Genomic DNA, 24140 nt, shown 5'->3' with positions numbered 1-24140 from the left:
AATTTCCTAGTAATTTCCAGCCTTCTTCTCTCTTCCCTTTGCTCCCACGGCAACTGCCTCCTCCAGGAATGGGGCAGATCCGCAAAGGAGGACCTTGAAATCTGATCCAAGTTTCATTTTGTTTCTCCACAAGGAGTGGGACAGTGTCTTACAGGGAGCAAAAAGAGAAGGAGAGCTAGGAGCACTATAGAAACATGGATTATGTTAAAGGAGCAGCGATACAGGTGTTTCGAGGTGAGAGAAAAGGACACGAACATCTGTATGCAAGGAAGTGAAAAGAGATGAAGGCCTGTAGGGGTATGAATTTAGAGAAGCATGTCCTGATCATTTGCTAATGCTGCTAGTGAAGACTGGAATTCAGAAAACAGCTGTACACTGGAGGACGGAAGGTGGCACCTCTTCATAGATGTTCTGCTGTAACATGAATTTTTATTACAGCAGCTCCCTCTAGTGCCCCTGTACTGAGAGCTCATTCAGTAGAGCTGCATGCAAAACAGGTTAAATTATTTCTGCTCTTCCACCTAACCCCATTTCAGCTGTAAGTACAACAGCCCATAATAACCTGCCCGAGGCAATGAAGAATACAACCATAACTTTTGTTTATGCAGTGGGTTGCATTTGCACTGTTCCTGCTGTCTCCACTGACTGACACTACACTTCTGATTATAATCCTTAATGCATTTGCAAAATAAGAGGTTAATAAAATGCTGGACAAAGCAGGGTGCTGTTTGTGAATAGTGCAAACTACAGATCCTAAAACTGTGAGGAAATGTTTGGGTGTTTGGGGACAGAATCTAGATCTTGCTCTAGTTGTTCAAATTTAATGGGAAGAAAAGGTAAGAACCAAGATCAGTGACTAAGCATGGGTCAGTGGAGGTAGTTAGATGCCAATAATACACTCTTCAAATAACACTAAAGAACATTTACACAGTGTCTTAGAAATTTTTTTTGTAAAGGACTGGGGTTTTTTTTCAGTTTATTTGTGAGTTGAATTTAAGATATACCAACACATACTTCTTTCCCAAGGTTCTAATGGTTATCTGTATTGGTTATCTATTGTGTTGTTTTCTTGTTTGCTTGCCTTTGATTTTTTTTTAAGTTAATACATGTTGGGATCCCAGTTTCATTACTGAAATGAAACACTACCTAGTTGGGGTCTACATCAAGAAGCAAAAAAGAACATAAAAATCATATGCTTAAAAAACATACCTTTCAGAGGGGCTCAGACTGCAGTGGGAAAGTGCAGTGCCACTGAGGCACTCAGGACCACAACAAAGCAAACCTGCTTCAGCCAGGAAGCATGCACTCTGAAGCCAGGTGTACACCCATGGAAGAATAGCATGTGTTCTTACCTTCCATTGCAAAAAGCTTGCCCAAAGACTACCTTGAAAGCAGGAGATTTCTGAGTGTATAGAAAAAATGCATAGTCCCAGGTGAACTAATGACAATTTTCTATCATGAGAGATTAAAAAGAGTCAGAATCATTTTGCAAAGATCTTTATGTCTGCCATTATTTATATGAAATTACTCTTAGGATTCTGAATTGCTGAGCTTATCTCTGGAAGTCAAACTAGGGATCTGAGTTTTCCTAGTGCAGATCATATTGTGCTACCAAGGAAAAGTTCCTGTGCTCTGAACTTGGGGTGGAATTTCTTGCAGCTACAGTTAGTCCTATAATTGTTAGGTGCCTGGTTGAAGCTGATGTCTAGGATCCTGTTGTCATCAGTGAAAAGAGAGGAAGTTACCTGGATGACCTATTGCCTCCTGTGGTTTATTTAGCTGGCTGTATGCCCCTGTGCATTGCACTTGTGTGTACTTTTGGCACTTTCAGAGGCCACACACTGGCTTTGGAGTCAGTGGCTGCAGTGTCTGCAGCTCCCAGGCTGCCCTGGCACAGGATGCTTGTGCAGGATGACATATGCCATGAGCTCCTTTCCTGCTTGCACTGGGAAGGCTGCAGAAGGGGCTGTGCACCTCAGCAGCTCTCTGCCAGCCCATGTCGTGGCAGAGGAGGGAGGTACTCTAGTTCTGAAAGGCTGGTCCCAAAGCTGCCTCAAGGAATGATGATGTGTGAGGTAGAAGCATCTTGTGAACTAGGTCTGGTTGGAAGCCATAAGAAGTATAAAGTGTGAACTGAGCCAGGAAAGTGTCCCAGCCTCCCTTGCTAAGAGCGCAAGTAACCTGTGCCTGTGGTCCATTGCTCATTGTGGTATCTTCTGGGTCCCCAGGACAAAAGAGAAATTGAGAATCTGACTCCATGTTCTCAGAAGGCTGATTTATTATTTTACGTACTTATATTAAAGAATACTATACTAAAACGATACTAAAGAATAGAGAAAGGATACTTACAGAAGGCTTAACAAGATACTAATGAAAAACCTGTGACTCTCTCCAGAGTCCCAACACAGCTGGATGGTGATTGGTGATTAAGTAAAAGCAATTCACCTGTTGGATAAACAATCTCCAACCGCACTCCAAAGCAGCAAAACACAGGAGGAGCAAAGGAGATAATATTGTTTTTCTTTTTCTCTGAGGCTTCTCAGCTTCCCAGGAGAAGAAATTCTGGTGAAGGGATTTTTCAGAAAACATGTCAGTGACAGTGCATGAACACTTATCCCTCCCCATGGGAAATCAAAGGGAGCACAGGCTATGGCTAAGTCCCTGTGTTAGAAGATGATCTATATGCAGACAATGCTTTCCTTTACAGGGTTTCTTGTGTGTGTTCTACAGATGTGGAAATGACAAACCTAATGTCTTTGTAGGGCACCCTTTTGCTGTAGCTGTGTTTGAGGACCACCTGTGGTTTTCTGACTGGGCTAGGCCGTCACTGGTGAGGGTGGACAAGAAGACCGGCCAAAACAGGGTACGTCTGCGAGGCAGCATGCTGAGACCCTCATCAGTGGTTGTAGCTCATCCTTTGGCGAAACCAGGTACACTGCAAAAATCGAGCAGTCATTCCCTTCCAGCCTCCTCTTGTTCACTGATACCAGTAAAATAGATGTCCCTGGCTAGAGGATTATCTTCTCAGAAATAGGCTCTTTAAAAAGCCTTGCATAGTCAGACTGGCATTCATTGAAAGCATCATCTGGGCATGTGTCCCAGGAATGCTGACAGATTTATGTTCATGACCAAGAATAGATGCTGATCAATTGCCATGAGGCTACCACAGTCTTCTAATTCCTATTTATCCTAGTCTATTAGCACCCCCCCCCCCCACCAGTAATAAAAAATGACATGGGGAAAGATTTTGTGAGATTTATTAGTTTTTGATCAAATAATTTGATTTTCTGTTGGGAACAATCCCCCTGTAAGCAGAAACGAGTAATTCAATAGGTCAGGATTGAGAGAAGGTAATCACAGGTTCCTTATGTCCTTGAAATATTAGGACTCTAAATATCAAAGGAGAAACAATAAAGGAAATAAAATTTAAAAATGTGGTACATGCATTAGATACAGAGTACATGAATCTCTTTTTCTGACAGGGGCTAGGTGATAATATCTACGCTTTACTATGTGCATTTGTTGTTATATAAAAAAAAAATTAAATCCTAGTTTTTGTCCTTATTCTAGCTGCTTCAACTCTGCATATCTAAACAGAGATGTTTACTGAAGAAGCAGCTTGTTAATTTTCCTGTTTTTCCTCATTAGGGGCAAATCCTTGCCTTTATGAGAATGGAGGCTGTGATCAGATCTGTGAAAACAGTTTTGGAATTGTCCACTGCAAGTGCTATCCAGGATTTGTGAAAACTCAAGGCAGAAAATCCTGTCGTGCTCTGGATTCTTCCAACTCAACAGCAGGTACAGTCCTCCAGCTCCCAAAAAGCCCCCCCTCAAACACTTGAGGATCCTCACAGGGAGCACTGGAAAAATTCACCTTGCTCTAAAATAAGGAATGATGGTTTCTCTGAAGAATGAAAATGCTGGAATGCTGTCCTTGGGACAGCAAGGCAACATATGTTGTCTGACCACTGTAATTCTTCCCTTGGCATTTTAGCAGTGAAAAAAGTGTGTGCAATGCTGACAATTATTGTGAGCAATGAATCACATTTCTTCTCTTTTGTATTTGAGAAAACTCACCAGTGAGTGCTTTTAGGAATAATTTGATGTCAGAAACAGGTTAGTCTGGGAGGATACTGATGCTTATTTTAGAAGGAAACCACCATGATTATTGGAAAATACAGAAGTATTTGAAAATCAGATGGCTATTTCAGTAGATTTAAATACTCTATGTCATTTTTTTCTTGTCTTTTTCAGGAAGTGTCTCTGTGCACAAGGAGGTAATGCCAATGCCACCACCAGAGACTGTGCTCCAGAGCACACGGAGCACTGGGATTTTTAAGGATGCAGACAATGGGGAAAAGCAGAAAATAATTTTTTTTACTGCTGAAATCATGGTATCAGGTATAGTCTGATGGTTATCTTCCTTATGCTTACTCTGAGGTTCTGAACAGGTTTATAGAGCAGAAGGAAGTAATAGACCTTAAAGAAAAAAAGGTTCATTGTTGAGACTGATGGTATTCATGCTCTTAAGCTTCTAACAAGAACTTGGGTCTGTGCAATTATTCCAGGTAGGACTGCTTTTTTTTGTTTGTGTCTTTATTCCTTGGCTATATCAACAAAAATTGATGATATTATCCTAGTCTAGAGAACAAACATTTTTAATTAGGAACACTTGAGAAAGTCTCTCTCTTAGGTTTTTAAGTATATTGCATTCCTTTAAAAAAAGTTAAAATTAAGCCCATTGAATTCTACATATCTTTGATGACACTAGATCATTAACATTTGCAATATGTTTTGAATAAAATATTCAGAAATCCTGATATTAAGTGACATGTCAACTCTATCTAGACAAAGAGAACAGCTGCAGTGATTGCATTGGCTTGCCATTATTAATCCTGGAGAGCTAAGTTTCAAACTTTGACTGTATGTTGTGGTTTTCTCAGTTTTTTTTTTCTGTAATATAGATATACACTACCTCTTTTGATATTTCCAAATACATCTAGTGGTTTTTCTTTTGTTTTGCTTATGCTGTAGATGAAGATGACTGCACTGCCCTAGAATGTTATGTCAATGCAGAGTGTGTTTTGCTGGAAGATGGTGCTATGTGCCAGTGTTTGAAAGGATTTACCAGGAAGGGGAAATCATGCTATGGTAATTAAAAACATTATTATAACTTTTGAAAAATTGTAGACTGGGAGGGAGGAAGAAAATCTATCTCCTTTCACACTGGCAGCTCGGCTGTGTGAGGCACCAGAGAAAGGTCAATAGTATAAAAGGGATGATGAGCAGAAAGCATGTGAGATGAAATGGCTAATTATCACATGCCTTTTTTCCCCTTGAGCCATGAGTGTTAATCCTATTAATATTAACAAGGAATAACACAGATAATAGAAGTATAATGTATTTATTTGTAAAAATTGACTAAATATAAAAGCTCAGTCCATAGACGTTACAGTTAATGTATAATTTAGACATAAGAAATCTCTTCAAAATTAGTATTCCTGATGTAATATTTGTATAAAAAAGTAGTTTCTTTCTAGCACTAGAAAAAGACTCTAATAGCCATGCAAAACATTGCCCAGGGTGGTCTTTAAGTTTCTGGACTTATTTGCAACATAAATGAAATAACTGTTTTGCTCTCACAAAGGTCAAGAGAGGAAGGTGTTAGAAACAGAAAAAAAAATGCCACTTGGTGGCTAAGTGTGAAGACTCAGAAGAATCTGTGTTGCTATGGAAAGGGAAAAAATTGTAAGCTGCAATGAGCATACATTTTTTCCACTGTAGTACTTTTTCTTTTTTTAAGCCTATGCATCCTTTTATAAAACAAAGTTGCTAAATGCTCTTAGAGATTTTTTCCAATTTAATAGATTATATGATTGTATAACATAAAGCTGGTTTTGAATCAGATCATTTCCTCTGAACAGTTTTTCTTTAAGCAAATGATATTTGTGATATCATTTTGTTGACTCTCTTGGATTTTAGAACACCCCCATCAAACTTCATACCAAAAAAGACCACAAAGTCCTTCTCTTCCCATTTGCTTCACGTGCACAACTGCCAAGTGACAGCAGAGTGTGAGGGAGCTCTGTGGTGCAGATGTCCCAATGTACTGACTGATCTGCTGGTTCCTGACCCAGTGTCCTGTCCCTTGCTGTGTCCCACAGACGTGGACGAGTGCGCGGCACGCACGGACGGCTGCAACCGGAGCGTGTCCCACTGCATCAACACGGAGGGGGGCTACGTCTGCCAGTGCCTGGGCGGCTACATGGGAGATGGAGTCCATTGCCATGGTAGGGGCACGTGTGAGGGCTCTGCCCTGTCTGGAAGGCTGAGGCATTTCTGCCCCTGTAGGTGCCTTCCTCCCTGTTTGAAGCGTGGTAACATCAGCAATTGATCAATATGCAAAGCTTGTACTTGTCAGTGAATATCTCCTCTCAGTGTTTGCACTCTTCTTGGTGGCTATAGAAAGAGAGAGAGGAGGAGGGAAGTGGAGGTGAAGCAGTAGATCTTTATTGGAAATCGTTGCCATGAATATAAACGAAAGCAGGTATTGAGTGTGTCATAATACTCATCAAATAATTCCAGGTCTGTTTAATAGGCATGAGGTTCAAGGTGTGACACTGACAACTTGAGTACATTTAGAGTCTTGTTAATAATCAGACCCACTGATTTTCCCATCCAGCTCTAATGCCAGGTCTTTAGTTCATTCCCTACGTCTCTTAAATTCTTAATCCATTTTAGTGGTAAATATGAACAGGAAGCTTTTTCTCTCCAGTATTTGACTAGCACACAGTTTGTTCAGAGCTTTATGAGAGTCTTGCCTTCTCTTCTGTCCTTTTCTTTTACTTTTTTCCTTTATAGCCTAACTCAAAGCCCAATAAGTTTTAACCAATTCTTACATAATCTTTACTGGTCTTGGTTCTTTAACACTGATTAGGATGACTGAAAAATTAAAAACAATATCATTATTATGTGTAGAATGTGGAATGTATCAGAGGCAGAAGCATCAAGAAGGCCTTTTGCCTGCAGGGGTCAGAGGCAGAGCTCATGTCTTTGAGGGTGTTTGGAAGTGCAGATGGAAGTGCACACAGAAGTTACAAGATCCTCTTGCTGACCCAGCACAACCTAGAAGGCAAATCCTCAAGCAGCCCTGGGCTTTACTGTCTTACTTACCACTGCACTGTGGAATAGTTGTTCAGGATGTAGTACCTTCCACTGTCACTGAAAAACAGTCTATTATTTTCCTGAAGTCTTTTAAGTCCAGAAAATAGATTCTCAGCTGATAAAAGATGTAGTATTACTAAGATGTAAACATAACTGAAACTAATTTTGTGTTCGATGACTTGAAATGTACTATGAAAGCCAGAAACTGGTAAGTGACTTTGTGCTTCAGTTGTAAGTGCCTGCATGCATGCACAGTGTCCAGGAATGTGATGGTATGCTCAGTGATAACACACAATGAGTTCATATGGTGTTGGTGAAATCACATTTCATGAAATATGCTGCAGCAGTTGTATTCCCCTCCTCCCCCCCTTTCTTTTAAGTGCTCTGAATTTTCTGTTTTGAGCTAGATCGTGTTAATTTTACTGTAAAAAAATTCCAAGCAGTTTAAGCAATCATTTCACAAAAATTCGGGAAGCAGATCTGTGATTCCCTGAAGTAGACCTGGCACATTTATTCTGCTGACAGTCATAAAATGAATCAAAAGCTCCCAAACTCTGCTGTGTGAACCAAAGGTTTCACCTTTGAGGGGGGTGCTTCATCACTTAGCAAGGTGCAGGTGGCCAGCCTGGCAGGAGCTGCTGCCATGGGCTTTGGAGAGAAGGTGTGGGGGCAGGACGAGGGTGTGCAGCAGAATGGGGGTGAGAGATGTGTATGAACCTAACATGGTCTCTGAGCCTGGAAACTCTTGTAGTCAGAGAGCCTCTTCACAGTCACTCAGAACCTCACTTATTGAAGTGTTTACACAAACTGAATAAACCTGGAGGTTTCTAGACACTTTTCTTCTGCCTAAACTCTTGTTAGGCTAAACTAGGTGGGTGTTACAGGGGCGGGCAGCTCCCCACTCCCAAACCCTTCTGCAAGAATGCCAACATATAGATCCAGGCTGCAAGCTAGGACTAGCAGTGCCAGGAGAATGCATCTGGTACAAATAAGTCTCCTCTTCAACTCTGCTGTACTTGTTACATTTCTTGGGGAAGCCTTTTCCTCCTTCTCCCTGTGGAGAGTGTCTGCAGCAGCACAGCATGCTCTTGCTATAGGAAGTAGGCTGGTTGCTTTTCCATTAGGCTTTCCATGGAGGCATATTTGCATAGGGAGAGGTCTCTGGAGTTTTCCCCCACTGCCTGGGGAGAGCAGTGCTGCTACTGCTGCCCTTTTAGCCGATGCTCTGAGGCATTTCATTCTTCTAACTGCAGACTGTTTGGGTGACAGATATTGATGAGTGCAAGACGGGGTCCCACACCTGTGGAGAGAACATGACCTGCACAAATACAGAAGGAAACTTCACTTGCTCGTGTGCTGATCATGCTTCTGGAACTGGCGACGGTTGCAGTGAGTAAATGGAGAGAGCAAATACAACAAAGTGGCCCTAAATTAAGAGCTGTGTCCTTAGATAAATTGTTATACCTGGAAACTAAGGCACCCCTGTATAGTAACATCCTGACCAGATTGTGGATCCATTTAGCATTGCCTTTAGGAGGCTGTTCTGTGGTGAACTAAGGAGAACAGATCCAAGTTTAATAAGGAAATATCTACATTGAGGTTTAATGTAAATTTTTTACTGTCTAAATGTACCAACAAATCTATCAAATGTCATTTACAATCTACAGCAGAAGTAAATGCTCCTTGGAACATTTTTTTGAGGGTAATTTCAGTCAGTGCCATTTTTCAAACTCCCCATGCCTTCTGTTACTTTTCAGAAGGCTAGCAGAGGAAATGCACATGATTTAAGTGCCATTTGATTCTGCAGTATAAGCTTGTCTTTCAGTTCCAGTCACTAATTGTTCAAAAGGGCTCTGAAATTCCTTAGAAAATCTGATTATCAATTTACTGAAGGGAACTGCTAAAAGTTCAGCACTAGTGACTATCTGACCTTCACTTTGGTGCCTCAGTGAGGTAGCAGCATTCTCTGAAATTGAGAGTGACTCATTCTTTTACTCTGTGTCAACCCACTTGGTCAGAGTGAATTTTACTCCAGATTGAGTGGCTTTCTGATGATGGAGGGACATTGACACAGAGCTGTTTCTTCAGAAAAACAAGGAAATTACGGTTTTCTTAAATAGAGCACCTATCAGGATTTCCACTCCCATTTCAGTCACTTAATCTTTCAGTAGTTTCAGGTGTCACTCAGGAAATGATGATTTTAAATGATGCATGACTTGGAAATAATGTTTCCTAGGTCCCTCATGTGTCAGTCTGATCCCATGTCTTTGTAGACGTTAACACACTGTTTTAGCGCTTTGCCTAATAAGCTCTTTTAGCAAGATGAAATTTTCTTTACTGAATGCATGCACACCTGGGGTTCACTATAATCACTCATCCCTTTCTATTCAGGCTCTCTGCCATGGCAGTTCTCCTGCAAATGAAATTTTAAAGCCCAAATGTCATTGAAGGTCATGTTGCAATAAAACTGGTGTGAGTCATAGAACTGACCCCATAATCGTATGAGAATGATCAGGTGTGTCTCTGCCAATCCATGCTGCCAGAAACTCTTTGCCATGCAGCTGTTTTGTTCTGACCTACAGGTTTGTTGTAGCAGCCAAGTAGGCATGAAAGCACTCCTTTTCTGTAAGGGCATGTCTGCACTGTGGTCATGCTGTGCAGAGATATTAGTGCTACCTTTAAAACCAGCTGGTTTGGATAGGTGTGTAGGTGGCAGCAAGTGTGATTCAGAGCAGGCTGCAGTCCACTTTGGCAGAACCACGGGGCTCCCTGCTCCCCCAGTGATGCTCTTATCTGCACCTGAACTAGCCTGAAACAGTAAAAAATATGATCTGCTGTCACACATAGGTGCAATTAACTGAATGGCAGCTGAGTAGAAACAATTTGCATAAGAATGACAAGTTTCTTGTAAAAGCTTCTGAGATCCAAGTGCATGAAATACAGTCACCCTTCACCTCTGCCTCTCACTCTGGTGATTTATACATAGTAGAGATTTACCATATGTCAAAGCTGCATAAGTTGCAAAAATCATTTCAGAGTAAGTACCTAGACAGTTGGTCCCATTTTTCTGCAGGGCTGGGCTCATACAAGTAAACACACAGAACTCAGTCAATCACTGTGGGTCTTTCACTGTAAATCTAAAATATTTATATATTTGTATACTATATTAATATATTAAGATATTATTGTATCATACTAATAACACTATTAATATATTAATATCTATATATTTATAAAAAATAAATTATATATAATATAGAAACAAGAATAATTATAAATATTAATCGATAATTTATATATTTATAAATAATATTTCCATATCAATATATCATACTTAATAATTTTATCTATATTTATGCTTGCCTAAGTCTGATAACAGCATAAAAAGATAGGAAAAAACAAGTAATTAATAGAAATTGGATATTTTTGCCTAGTTTAGTACCTTGAAGTTCTGGGACTCATAAGATTATGTTACCAATGAGGCCAAAAGTTTGAGATGTCCTTTTGAAACTCTCTGTTTCAGAATCTACTGTTCCCCCAGCTGCTGTCAGCAGTGAGTACACTACAAAGGCTGTGCAAGGTGATGTTGTAGGATGTCCTCCTTCGTACGAGTCATACTGCCTCCACGGTGGAGTGTGCAATTATGTTTCTGACCTGCAAGACTATGCTTGCAAGTAAGTACAGGAATTTGTATTTTCTCTGCTGAACAATGGCACCCTTGGAATGCTACCCTCAGTTTACTGCAGGCAGTGAAGATTTTGTCCATGAATGATCTGCTCATCCCTCATGTCGCTCATTAGCAATTGAATCTCCTCTTTCCTGTAAGTCATCAGTGTAATTTTCAGTGCATGGCCACTCCATTGCAATTCATGGTAGGATTGGATTTGTTCCCTGACCACTTGATTCTTTACTTTGGAAATGGGTGGTAAGTTGTTAAATGACTTGAAAGACATGCCTTCTCTCTCTCCTGTATGTCCTCCTGACTGCACCTCCCTGCTGGCCTTGCTGTTCATGTGTAGCATTCACTGGGATGGAACAGTACACCTCTGTCTTGCCTTCTCTGACTGGGGCCGGGGAGCAATCTTCTGGTGTCAGCATCTTCCATTACAGAAAGGCAGAAATGGATAGGATATAATTGCCCTCTTAAAAACAGGAAGAGTTACAATGAGACCTCAAATTTGAAACCCACTTCCCCTGTCGATATTTTTAACCCTGTCAATATTTTTAACCCTGTCAATATTTTTGTGAAGCCTAATTCTGGGTTCCCCAAATGCAGGTACTTATAAATCAAGGAGAATCTCATCTCCTCAGAAGTCAGCCTTGGCTTAGTCAATGTGACAACCTAGTTCCATGGGGTAATCATTTCTTCAAAACTTTTAGTGCTGGCATTTAAGTGTGTAACCTGATTATATTTGAAGCTGTACTCAGAATCTTTCTTCAAAATCAAGCATAAAATCTTTGCAATGGGACAAATCCAATGCCTGCCTCCTCCCCTGGGGTCACAGGTGGTAAGTGAGGACCTGTACAGGGGCTGGATGCTGTTCCAGGGTAGGCAAATCTCTCTCTGTGTCTCAGGCTTTCCTATTTTGAAGGATGAGTGGTCTCCCCTGCCTACAGACCTCTGTACCAGCAGGAATATGAAAGGAACGTGTCTTGTGTGCATATGTGGGAATGAAGTCAATGCTTTGTGCTGTGGATCTCTTGCGCTCAGCAAAGCCCTTGGGCAAAGACATTACTGGAGACAGACTCAGGGTCATCTCTGGTACTTTCTGAACTACCTATCTCTGGGTTTGAATTTTTAGTGTAACTTTTAGAGGCATAGTAAAGTATCTATTTTCACCTTGGAAGTTTCTTCTTTAGAAGAGTCTAAACCTGCAGAACTTTCAAATTGGATCACATTTATTTTTCTTTTATTTGTTAGGTGTTAGTGCATAATGAGAATTGAAATGTACATATTTTTCAGTTTTGGAAGTGGAAGCAGTAAAAAAATTTAAGAGCAACCTTGCTTAGCCATGGTGTTGGGATATGTGCGTGGGTGATGCTGGATTCTGTCCCCGCTGAATCCTCACTAGATGGCAGCATTCATTCATGTAGACTCCAATTTATTAACTACAGAGGGGAAGGAATGGAAAAGTGTTATCCAGCAAAAACCTCATACCAAATATGATTTGTATTTTAATTAATAAATGATCATACACTAGAAAGTAGATCTGCCAGCATGTTTGAAATTCATTGTAATTTAACATAAAAAAATTAGCATTTTTTCTGCCTTCCAGTGCACACACATTCTAAATTTTAACAGAATGAGAGTGCTTGTGCCTGACTTAATAATGAATGCTGATATAACGTTTTCATGACATTAGGTAAAAGCTGCTGCAGGTGAAATCCTGCTTCTTTTTCTCATCTGACTAGCTCTTGGACTTGAGTAAAATTAGACAAATTAGAATTGCGATGAGTTGAGCCTACATTGCTGAGGGATTGTTATGAACTGAATAGACTTTTCCTTTTTTTCCATTTATTATTTATGTCTTGCCTTGTGTAGTAAAACTAGGCTGAGATGATTTTTTGGATGTATTTCTCACTTTCTAGTAATATTGATTTGAGGGTTTCATGCATCAATAGGATATTTCTGTGTTGGGTTTTACAATGGTAAAACCAATCAAATAAACAAAAACTGTGTACAGAAAAAGCTTATATTCAAAGTTTATATTCAAATTTTGAAGATATTTCTAAATGAAGATATTTCTTATGCATGGGTTTTTTAAACACTTTCATTTATCTTTAATTTTACAGTAAAGATTGAGATTAAAATTTGATTCTCTTAATCAAGTCTCTCTGAAAATACAAGTTGGTCTTGTCCTGCCTACTTTAAAGGGAAGGTTGCTGCTGAAAGAAGTTTAATGGAAAATCCTAGGGAAACACTAATCACACAGCAGGATTTACAGGATTTAAGAAACTTTTTTTCCTACTTTTTATCCCATAGGAATCTGGTAATAACAACCTCTCTGTACAATTCTGTAGGCAATTCAAGACCAGTAAAAAATAACAGTACAGAAAAAAAAAAAAAGAGAAAAAACAAGAAAAATAACAAGACTTTTAATACTGGTTTCTACAGGTTTCAACCACATACCCTTAAAATGATTTTGTCTTCCCCATGCTAAAGTGAGCCAGATGTTTGTGTAGTGGTGACCAGCGGTGAATCGATGCAAGGTGGTGGATGGCACGGTCTGGGGCCGTGCCCTGCCGCCGCTCAGAGTGTCCCTCGTGTCCCTCTCTCCTTGGCAGCTGTGTGACGGGCTACGTGGGCGAGCGCTGCCAGTTCAGCGACCTGGAGTGGTGGGAGCAGCATCGCGCCGGGCGGGCGAAGGTGCGGAGCATCGCCATCACCGCGGGCGCGGCCGCCGGGCTGGCGCTGCTGCTGCTGCTGCTGCTGCTGGCCGCGCTGGCTGCCCTCCGCCGCAGGTACTGCTGCCCACACGGGCCTGCTCCTCCTGCTGCTGCCCTCACCGGGTGCCGGGGGCTCGGAACGGGAGCTGCTCCTCAGCTGAGGGGAGCTCCTGGTCTTTTCTTTTTCAGTCACTGGCTCTGGGAATCATGCAGAGAGTTCTGGCATGTCCCTTGCCCGCAGAACTCACCTTGGTGTTAGTGAGCAAATGTGTCTAGAGGGAAGGGGAACAGACCTTGCTAGAGCTCAGGAACATGTCGTTTACTTCTTCCTGCCTTTCCCTTCACAGCTCTAGGTGTCTGAAACTCTCATGATATGGGCTGGCTCTTCTCTGCCAGCTATTCAATGAGCTGGCTTTTGTTTCCCGTTGAGCGTAGAATTCCACCTGAAAATTTCTTTGCCTACTAACCTTCCCAAGGCAAACTTACAGAGTGATGCTTCCAGCAGTGAACATGGAAACAGTTTTCCTGGCAGCAGAGAGAGTAAAATCAGGGGAGTGAGTCTAAGCACATCTGCTGTAAAAGTACTCCCTGGCATTTTCCATGGCTGTAATGAATTGCACAGATTTGGGATTCTTCCTGTGGCAAAAAGAATTCCAACGGTCACTATTTAAGAACCCAGTCTGATGTGAAATTAAATGTCATCGGTGTCCCTTAGACTGGAAAGTATTAAGCATTTAAGCTACAGTCTTTTGGCCATGACCTTGGCAGACAGCTGTTCTCAGAGGCTGATTTAAATGCAGGATTTTCGTTTGTGGTTTAGGTCAATTTTAAAATTAGATTCTCCTAGACATAAAAAGTTTAGCTACAAAAGAAGTTAACTATGCAAGCTAGTGTTTTTCATTCTTATGTAATGGTTCTTGGCATATTTAGTCCACAAGAGTAGGAAAGAAGCAAAATTTCTTATTTTCTATTAATTAGTAATAGGGGTCCAGAATTAAAGCTAAGTGCAGCCTGTTTTTTTCTCATAACCTGGGGTTCAGATTTCAATCAGTGGATATAAAAAGAACAGAAAAATTGTGAGATTCTTATATTTCTTATATATTTCATATATTGTCTTATGAAAAATAGAATATGATTTGTTTAAATGTATGAAAGTATTAAATTTCTTCCCTTCCTCTCTCTTTTGTAATTTCTCCCAGATTTATGTTTCTTTCTTGCCAAATGCTTTTGATCAATATAACTATTTACCACAACAACAGGTTTTCAATTACACACTTGACTGAGTTTGAACTGCAGCAATTACTAGTATAACCAGATCAAAATTAAACTGCAGATCTAAAATCCCTATTTAAGTGGAGTCTGGGAACCAGTATTTGGGTTGAAATTGCTATACCACTTTTTCAGATAATCTGCTGTATTTCAAAATGTACCGATTAAGTCTTTGATAGTCTTGTTTCTTCCCCTGCAAAAAGGAGATGCCAATCTCCTTTTAATTGAAGGAAATGAAGCTGGAGGTCTACACCTGCCAATTTGAAAATGTGGGAACTGAAGGCCAAGTATGCTGCAGAATTGTGTTGGTTTGTTCAATCACTGTTGTCTGCTGAAGAGCACTGGGTGATTCTTAATGTTAGGTTTATGCAGTCTGACTGTATAATATGCCAAATTTCTTATCTTTCTTGGAAAGAAAAGAAATAACTCTTTTCCACAAAAAAAAAAAAAAAGAAAAAAAAAAAGAAAAAAAAAAAAAAGAAAAAAAAGAGCCAAACCTGAAGCATAGATTCAACACTTAGAATTTCTCCACCTCAGTTGGCAAAGGCCACACAAAGTAAAATTTATTTACATTGTATTTTCATGAAGGGAGCAATATATGATAATTGTGCCATGTGAACTTTCTCAGTTAGTATATAAAAGCTATGTAGAAATAAAAGGAAAGTTCCTAAGTAAAAGGAAAATTGCTATTTTTGTTGGTAAATATCTATTAAATTTTAGTTAAAATAGATCAAGCAAAAGGATGTTATAAACTCAGACTTCCAGAATTTGAAGACTATAACATTAATTTTTTTAGCTGATGCTTAGAAGGGCAAAAATGTGTTTGTAAAGTGAATAAAGATATACTGATTTGGATCTCAAGAGAAGTAAAATAATTTTTTTTCTTTGGGCCTATATGGGCTTTTAATACTGCCTTATAAGTGATTACTGTTTAACTACAAAAATAATAGTCTTTGAATTTATGGAAGTAGCCTCTTAGAGCTGATTATTCATACCTTTTCTGGCTACAGATTGTACTCATAGCTTTTTCCCCTAAAGCCATTTCTGCGGGTCATGAATTTTTCCTGGAAGAGCTTATTTCCAAATTTTTGAGGCTTTCACTTTGTTTATTTCATAGTAACTTCTGAAACTGTTGCTTTGCATAAATGATGCAGATGAATACAAAAGTGACTTTCATAATTGTAGCTACCAACAGTGTACAAAAGTACAGTCAGCTTTTTATTTCTGAGTTTCGCCCACAAACACTTTTCATTGCATTGGCTGAAACAAATCTTTGTAAGATAAATGTATTATAAATAGAGTAATGTAAGAAAATGGAAGGTTCTAGTTAAAATTATGAGGCCTATTGTTCATTCCAATGAATGACCCTTTACAGATGGCGCATTGGAACAAGCATTTGTGCACTTCTTACTGACTTCTTTTTCTGACAAGCTGTTTGTTTTAACCACTGTGTGGTAAGGGATACAATACACAAACCAGTGAGAGAAAACAAAATATATGTACTTCTGTGAATGCTGATAGAATAATGTGTGAAAAAAACATCTGTTCCTCTCAAAGCAAAATAATTGGCTTCAGCTTTTGTTCTGTTGCAGAAGTCAGAATTTGTATAAGAAGAATCTCTGTGCAGAAGCGATAAGAGCTGCCAGCAGCCGCGCTGACAACGAGAGCGTAACACCTACTGGCAACAACTCTCTGGTAACCATATTAATGTGGAGTGGAGAGGGAATCAGGAAGGATCAAAGAGTGTTAGGGATCCACTTGAGATTATCCATCAAATAATTCACATCTTAAATACATTAAATAACTGCTAGAGTCATTGAGCGCTTTGCTGTGAACCCTAGTTCATCTTACCTCATTGTTATCCCTCAAAGTTCACAGCTGCCTGGATGTATTGCAACCATTAGCCAGTGTTATTGTTAGCTTTGAACACAACAGTTGGGGAACTGTGTTCTAAATTAAGGAAATGGCAATGTGATGACATGGCATATCACACAGTTATTTTCACAGGAAAGTATGCCCTCTGTAAAAAAGCCTTCTTGGAAGCCAAGTATTGTGTGTGCTACATGAGATGTTGAACTCTATTTTGAGGCTTGATGAAATTAAATGTTTTGTATTAGAAGCTGCTGCCTTGTAAAGAAAAATAACCAGGATTTTATCAGGCAGCTTGGTAGGATATATAAAGTTCCAATTTTGCACTGGTGTAGGTAAGAATGTCGACACGGTCTGGTTGTACGGGCCTGTGGCTCTTGTCGTTTTTGAAGCTGTTTTTAGCCCTATAAAATCTGTTTTAAGGATCTGGTTCTGACTGGCATTAGAATAACATTACACTGCTGGGTGATCGCAGTTGGAACTTGAAGTTGTCAAGTGACATAATTGGCATCTGTGGCTGCTTCTGTGCTCAGTCTGAGACTCTTAGAATGGCCTTGCAAGTGATTTAGTAAGAGTGTCTGGCAGGACTTGTGAGTGGGTAGGCACTGAAGCACATTGTCAAACACGTGTTGGTAATACTGAAACGACTTGACCCTGGTTGTGGCATATTGTTCCTTAGCTGGTCAACTGCATACTCTTATGCACATTTTATTATCAGCACATTTCCTTCAGGTATTGGACAGCAAATGAGCTGAGTCATGGCAATGCCATAATTTGTGCACAGCAGAAGTAAAATCCATAGCTTGTAAAATACCTGAAGTTGAGAAAAGCAGAAACATTTGTTAGGACTGAGAACAATTCATGGCCAGGGAGCAGTGCTCTATGAGGCCTGCAGCCCATCAGCTCTGTCCCCACCTTCTGCTGACCCTGCAGTTAATGCTGGTCACCAGTGATACTTTTGCTTGAATATAAAGTAACTAAACAGCTAAGCAATGGACTGAATCAACAAAAACAAATCAAGCTCTTACATCTATTATACATTTGTGTTACATTTCACTATGCACCAGGAGACATGGAATACATTAATAAAGTAATTTATTGCAATGGCTTGTTGCACACTGGAAGAGGAAATCACTGACCCTTTGCTAATTGCTGGTGCTTACTCAGTAACAATTTCTGTGGTTTCATGCCTGTGATTTTCTCTGTGCCGATGTAGCCATTGATTGTTAAGTTCAGAAGGGCTTCATGCATGCATGCATGCGGGTAAGAACATCTAGAGCTGCCAAAAAGCTGCAGGAACTTGTCCATTTGTGCAATTACCTTCAAGGAGGTTATTGCAGAGCTTTATGTAATCAAAAAAAAGGTTATACTACATCAGGGACAGAAAACTATAGCTGCTCAACTTTTAGGGTTTTTGGGTACTATTGAGCTACACAATGTTAATGATCTTAACAAAGGACTTCATATTGGGACTGTGTCTGGTGTATGCAGTAACTGTAAGGAGCTCATGGATTCCACTCATTTGGTGGTCCTCACTGCTGCTGCTCATCTGTGAGGCTGCTGAGAGAGAGTGCAAAGACTTGCTTGCTTTTGCCTGTCAGGGTTGATGCAGAGGATAACAAGATTTTATGCTATCCCACACATCAAAAGTTAGGTATCATGATACTGAAACTATACCTACAAATTGACAAAGCATCATTCACTTTTCCCTTTACATCTTTTCTGCCAGGTGAGGGTGCAATTAGCTGAGGGTATGCCTGCATATTTTTATTCATTCATATTAGAGTTCCATAAGCCAGGCTGGGTTACTCCTGCTGATATGTAAGCCTTGGTAAACTTCTGCATGTGCCTGGATTTTGATGCTATTCTGAGACTTTTCATCCACCAACCGTTTTGCTTTGCACAGTCAAATATATTTTGCAGAACTGTGTGTATCTCTGCCAGGGGTTGGTCACATGTGGGTTAGCAGATGTAAGAGTGCTGATTTTACAGAAATTAACTGGTGCCTAAATAGGTGCACCTGCTACATGTGTATTCTATCCACATAAATCCACCAGTTATCCACCTGGACCCCTGAATCTGTCAGTCCTTTGGTTGGTACATCTTATTTACAGATGTTTTCTTCCCTGTCTCTGCTCTTTAAACCTCCCCCTTTAAGGGTTTTTCATCTTTCCCTCTGTACAATTTTATCATAGCGCTTCACGTTGTTTTCCTCTACCCCATTTTTTTCAATTTTACCCCTGGTTCTTTCAGCATGTTCAGAGGGTCTCATCTTCTGACTTCCACTGTCACTGTGGCATGATGGAGCCACATCCTGCAGGAGATGCTGAGAGCCAGGAAATGAGACTTGCTTCCTTCCCTGTGTTTGACAGAGTTTCCTGATGTCTAGATTCCTGCAGATATCTTTAATACTTTTAAAATGGCCCTCAGTACTATGGAGAGAGTTGATTTTCATGAACTTTTGTCCTTGCCATTGGAAATGTTGATTTGCAAGCAAGACAGCAGTTCTTAGCTAGACTGAGACTGTGTGCTTTCCAAAGAAAGACTGGGGCTGTCATCAACTCAAATGTTTAATTACCTGCAGGGGGAGGGGTCATCCCAGAAGCCAGGATGACCTTTTTCCCTGTTCTGTGGTTGGTGTGTGTGGCCCCTTTAGTTTGCCTCTTGGGTTTCAGAAAGCCAATTTGTTTTTTATTAATTTGGGCTCTGCATATTTTGTGCATATTGTATGTATTTGCAGTTTGCGGTTTTTAAGGAGGGTAACAGTTCTCTGGAGACTAAAGCAGTTGATCTAATTGAGTGTGAGACAGCAGATCCTCATCCTGCCTGTCCTTCAGAATCTGGTGAGTAGGATGTCCTTCCTTATTAGATCTCTCCTCACCTTGTACCAGCAGTAGCAGTGACTGGTAGAGGAGACAGAAAAACCCAGATTTTATTTCTGGCAGAGCCTATGTTTGTATTGATGTGAACAGACCACTCAGTCCTACATTTTGCAGATTAATCATGCAAAACTACACTACAACAGTGCTTTCACACAGAACAAGCCAGAGGATTCTTGTGATAGAGTGATATTAGATGTTTGCATTAATATATAGACCTTCAGAGATTTGCAGGTGAAGTTATGCCCATCACACTGTTGGAGAGTGGATGTCTGTTGAACAGCACACTTTGACAGCCCTTATTCCTTCAGGCAGGAAAACTGGAAAGGTGTAAGGAGTCCAGGTTTCACCCCGTGGCAGCAACTGCAGCTCTGCTTTTTGTGTTAAACTAGGTGTTTGGCTGCTTGGGCAGTGTTTGGTTCTTAAATAAAGACGAGATGAATGGAGGAGATGCACCTCTCATCACTGGTCTAGAGGCAGCAAGTGGCACAGAAGCACAGAATGGCCCTCCATGGCCCTCAAATTACCAGCTGAACCACTCTGAATTTTAGGAACTACTGCCTTCTAGGTGGCAACTGGATCTGTTAATTGCTCAGATGGTGAAAACTGATGGAGAAGACTAATACCCTAAGACTTTTTTTTATTTACCATATATACTTCCTAATTGCAGAAGTTTCTAGAGAAGTCAGTTTGTCTCAGCCACTTAGAAATATGCAAATACAAATGTTTGAGGATACAAACATCCAGGCATCTTGCGATATTTTCAGAATATCCAGTCCTGTCCTTAGGCATACAGTGAGTAGTCACTTTATTCATCAGTAGAAAATGTGCCTCACATTTACTTAGATGCACTAATATTGAGAATATGTGTAGAACCTTACTGTGTAGCAAAGGAACACTAATGTTTCCCATTAGGAGACTCTATTTTCATTTACAGCTTTATCAGATGCAGGTATGGAACAGAAATTTCCCATGACAGGTGTCTGATTTTTTCATTAAAATTTTAGCAGAAGTGATTCCACTCTCTTGGACAACAAGATGGGTAAATAATCTGGTATTTTTTTTAGCATGCTAAAGGAAGTTCTTATGCCATGTCAGTAAATAATTCTATCATCTTTTGTCTTTAAAGCAGAGATTTTAATTTTGCCAGGCAGGTAGTCTTGGCATGCCTTTCTCTGTTATGTATTAAAAGAGAAAACCATGAATCTAGCCTAAGACAAGTAATTTCTTAAAACCTGATACAAGTTCTTGACTTTGCCTGGTTTTTTGTTCTTCTGTCAGGTATTGAACCTGATTCTGTGCATTGTTTCACAGCTTTCTTCTCTCAAGGTTGCCACTACATTTCTTTCAGGAAATGAATGTGAATCTTTTCACTTGGCTTTCAGTAACACATATCTGTTTTCTCCAGAGGAAGAGCAGCCTGTAACATGTGACAAAGCAGCAGAGACTTTGGCAGAAGAGGAGAAAGAGCAAGGCCACCGAGAAGAGGGTCCTGTTGGTGAGAAATCGCGCCAGTCCACGGCAGCGATGAAGGGCCCTCCCCAGGCTCCCTGGAACATCCATCCCAATCCCCTGCCAGAAAGGGAGCCTTGCAACCTTGCCCCAGCCAGCTTGCTGATGCAGCCAGACTAGAAGCAGTCTGTGTTTGAATGGGAAAAGGAAGAAGTCAGCAAAGGATGGGAACTCACAAACACTGAAACAACATTCTTTTTTTTTTCCTGCTTTATAAAGAACCCACCGTTATTCAGAAGAAAACAGAGTTTTTGCCACTCCTTCCCTGTCATCTCTGCTTGGAGGAATTACTGTGAGGAACGTGTTAGCAGTGAGTACTCTATAAGTATCACTTATAGAGTACTCACTGCCAACTAACTGCCTGCTAAAAGGTCACTGGGAGGAAGAGAATCAAGTGGGTGATTTATCAGTGATAAGTATTTTCTAAGGGAGCTTGTTGCAAATAGTGATCTTTACACACACAGAGTTTAGAAACTGCCTAGAAAATGGAACACAAGGACAGCTGCAGAGAAACAGGAATGGAGGATATAGCAGAAAAATTAGTTCAAAATGATCTTACTATTAAAAGATTTTTATAGACACTATATGCCTCTCCCCAGTGCTGCTGAAAGACCAGTGCAACTTCTTGGATTCCACCTGAGATGTTCTTGTGTCTAGCAAGCACCAAATAGGATCTTGAATTTCTCAGATTTTGTGTACTGGAGGATGGTTTGCAGGCATATATTATTAATCATGGGCAGCATTTGAGGGGAAAGGTGATTCCTCCATTTTTTTCCCAGCCTACACTGGTCCTTCAGATCATAACAGGTTTATTTCTGGGCTGAGGAAGTGGGTTTGTGCCTGATTTCAGCCCTGTGGAGAGGCATGTGCTGGAGCTGTCCTTGTCTTACAAGGTATGCCTGGCACCAAAACCTGGTCCATTATATGGATTCAGTGTGAGAAGTCCAGTTGCTGTTCCAAAAGACCAGGAGGAGTGGGACAAAAACACAAAAAAGTCACCTCAGTTTGGACTGACCTCCACTCAACTGATTTGTGCTGCCTGTGGAATCTGAGGGAACAATTGGAAAACTGAACCATTTTTTCTCATAACTGGATTTCTAACACCTATCAGGTTATTTGCTTCTTGCAAAGCTCTGTAGTATGCAGAGATGAGGTCGGTAGGTGAGAGCCTGGTGCTGGTAGCACCAAGGTTGGGGGTTCAATCCCTGTATGGGCCTTTCACTTCAGAGTTGGACTTGATGATCCCTGTGGGTCCCTTCCAACTCAGAGCATTCTGTGATATCAAGTGACTTTCACCAACTTGTCCTGACTTCCTAAGGCTGTTTTCATAATGTTTTGGAAGATGCCTGAACATCAGCTGAATTACTAATAATGATTTTATTATTTGTGGGGGATCTCTCAGTCCTCCATTTTTGAAGCCTGCTGTTGTAACCTTTAAACTCTGCTATGGTGCCCACCACTAATGCTCCTTGTAATTCATAAGATGGATAATAGTGGCAAATATTACTAATTTCTGTGTTTACTATTCTGCTTTTCTGGGTTCTTTTTGAATCCTGCCAGAAAGGTAGGGAATGTTGTAATTTTTTTTTTACCAGCTCTGTAGGCCAATAAGAAAAAGAGTAATGAAAGGCTTTTACCTCTTATCCAAAACAGTTACACACTGGAGTAACTTTGTGAAGTCAGTTTTGTTTTATGTTGTTGAAACAGTAATGACACTGAGTCCTGGTTTTGTAGAGGGTTGTCACTTATTTAACTTCTAAAGTGATTTTGAATTGTTGAGTCTGTTTTCTAACCACACCAACTCTGGATTCAGAACAAACTTGTAAAATACTAATTTCCAAAGCTTAGTAGGAACTACTAGCAGTGAAGACTCATTCTCTTGTGTGAATGGTATCAAGGGTACTTCCACAGAAAGAGAAATAGTTGAGAGGTGTTGGCATACTAAACCGTGTTCAGGAGCAGGCAGCAACTGTATTGAATCATTAGGATTTGATAGATTTGATTTTAAGTTTGGTATTGTTTAATTTCACTAACATTGTTCAAAGCATCTAGTTTGGATTCCCTGGTCTTTCAGTTACTGATCTTTTGTATTTTAATGTGAAGAGAGTCCAGGTCTAAAGGCCCCAGTCCAAAAAAGCATTTTGTTCCCATGAGAGCTTCCCAGTAAAAAGACTTTGATCCTTGCACTTTGAGTTTCTCTGGTGAAGTATGATTGTGTGCTTAAAATGCAAGTGTTGTGTCGAGTGACAGTCAACTTTTCATTGGAAGTTTCCCAGTCAAAAGAAATAAAGATTTGTAACTTTGAATCTTGCCTGAATAAAGACGTTTCAGACTCCTTAAAAATTAGTTTGCTATTCTATCCTGGGTATTTTTTTTTTATTTTGCTTTCCTTCCAAGGATCTAAGGTTAAATTTGATAGTATTCTTTATAGAATAAGATAGGGAAACCAAGCTGATATGGTTTTGTAATTAGAGTGTTTGGAGTTTTAAATGTTTCCTAAACTCAGCTCTAAACTCAAAATAATCTTTAGTGTAAAAACTTGAAATGATATTTCAACACAAATATAATATATTTGGTTTATTTGTATGTTTATAAAGTTATTGATTTATAAAATAAAATTTTAAAAAATACCAGACAAAAATCCTTGGTGTCCCTCTTGTTTTAAGAGATGAGAGTGCACAATTCTGGTTTCAGCTGACTCCCATCAGGTAAGCTGAAAGCTCCTCTGGTTTCATACAGCCACAGTCTATAATGTGCTGGTGCAGCAAGTGCAGGTATCATGGGTTTCTTGTTCTCCAGCCAGAGAATCTATGCTAATGAGGATTATCTGCTGCAGATCACACCTTTATTCCACCTTGAATATGGTAAGTTTTCATTTATATTTTATTTATATCTTCCCATAAACCAATAAAATCCATGTAATACTTTTTGTTCACATCTAAATTACTCTTAGGAATGTTGCTACTTATTAATCTGGAAATATTATCCATGGCTTCAGAATATGTTTTTTAATTTGTTGCCAAGGTGTTCTGTTCAGGATTTACATGCTTATTGGTTGAA

At 40.0% G+C, this 24140-nt stretch overlaps 1 protein-coding gene across 3 annotated transcripts in view; it reads left to right on the top strand.

Moving 5' to 3' along the window:
• Positions 1-23721, top strand: part of EGF (epidermal growth factor) — a 57245-nt gene extending 33524 nt beyond the window's left edge. For 2 of the 3 annotated variants that reach the window (XM_066548120.1, XM_066548119.1), the window contains 11 exons: positions 2763-2930; positions 3649-3798; positions 4255-4401; positions 5035-5151; positions 6165-6290; positions 8434-8553; positions 10688-10838; positions 13450-13626; positions 16413-16515; positions 19430-19532; positions 20977-23721. In XM_066548120.1, coding sequence (XP_066404217.1) covers positions 2763-2930; positions 3649-3798; positions 4255-4401; positions 5035-5151; positions 6165-6290; positions 8434-8553; positions 10688-10838; positions 13450-13626; positions 16413-16515; positions 19430-19532; positions 20977-21200 — 1586 coding nt within the window. In that variant the 3' untranslated portion in view covers positions 21201-23721. The remainder of the gene's footprint in view (positions 1-2762; positions 2931-3648; positions 3799-4254; positions 4402-5034; positions 5152-6164; positions 6291-8433; positions 8554-10687; positions 10839-13449; positions 13627-16412; positions 16516-19429; positions 19533-20976) is intronic. The other variant, XM_066548121.1, reaches the window with a different exon arrangement.
• The last annotated feature ends 419 nt before the right edge of the window (positions 23722-24140 follow it).

Source organism: Molothrus aeneus, chromosome 4 (assembly GCF_037042795.1).
Source record: "Molothrus aeneus isolate 106 chromosome 4, BPBGC_Maene_1.0, whole genome shotgun sequence".
Lineage (NCBI taxonomy): Eukaryota > Metazoa > Chordata > Aves > Passeriformes > Icteridae > Molothrus > Molothrus aeneus.
Note: the sequence above shows the minus strand (reverse complement) of the source record. Positions and strands in the feature narration are given on the sequence as shown.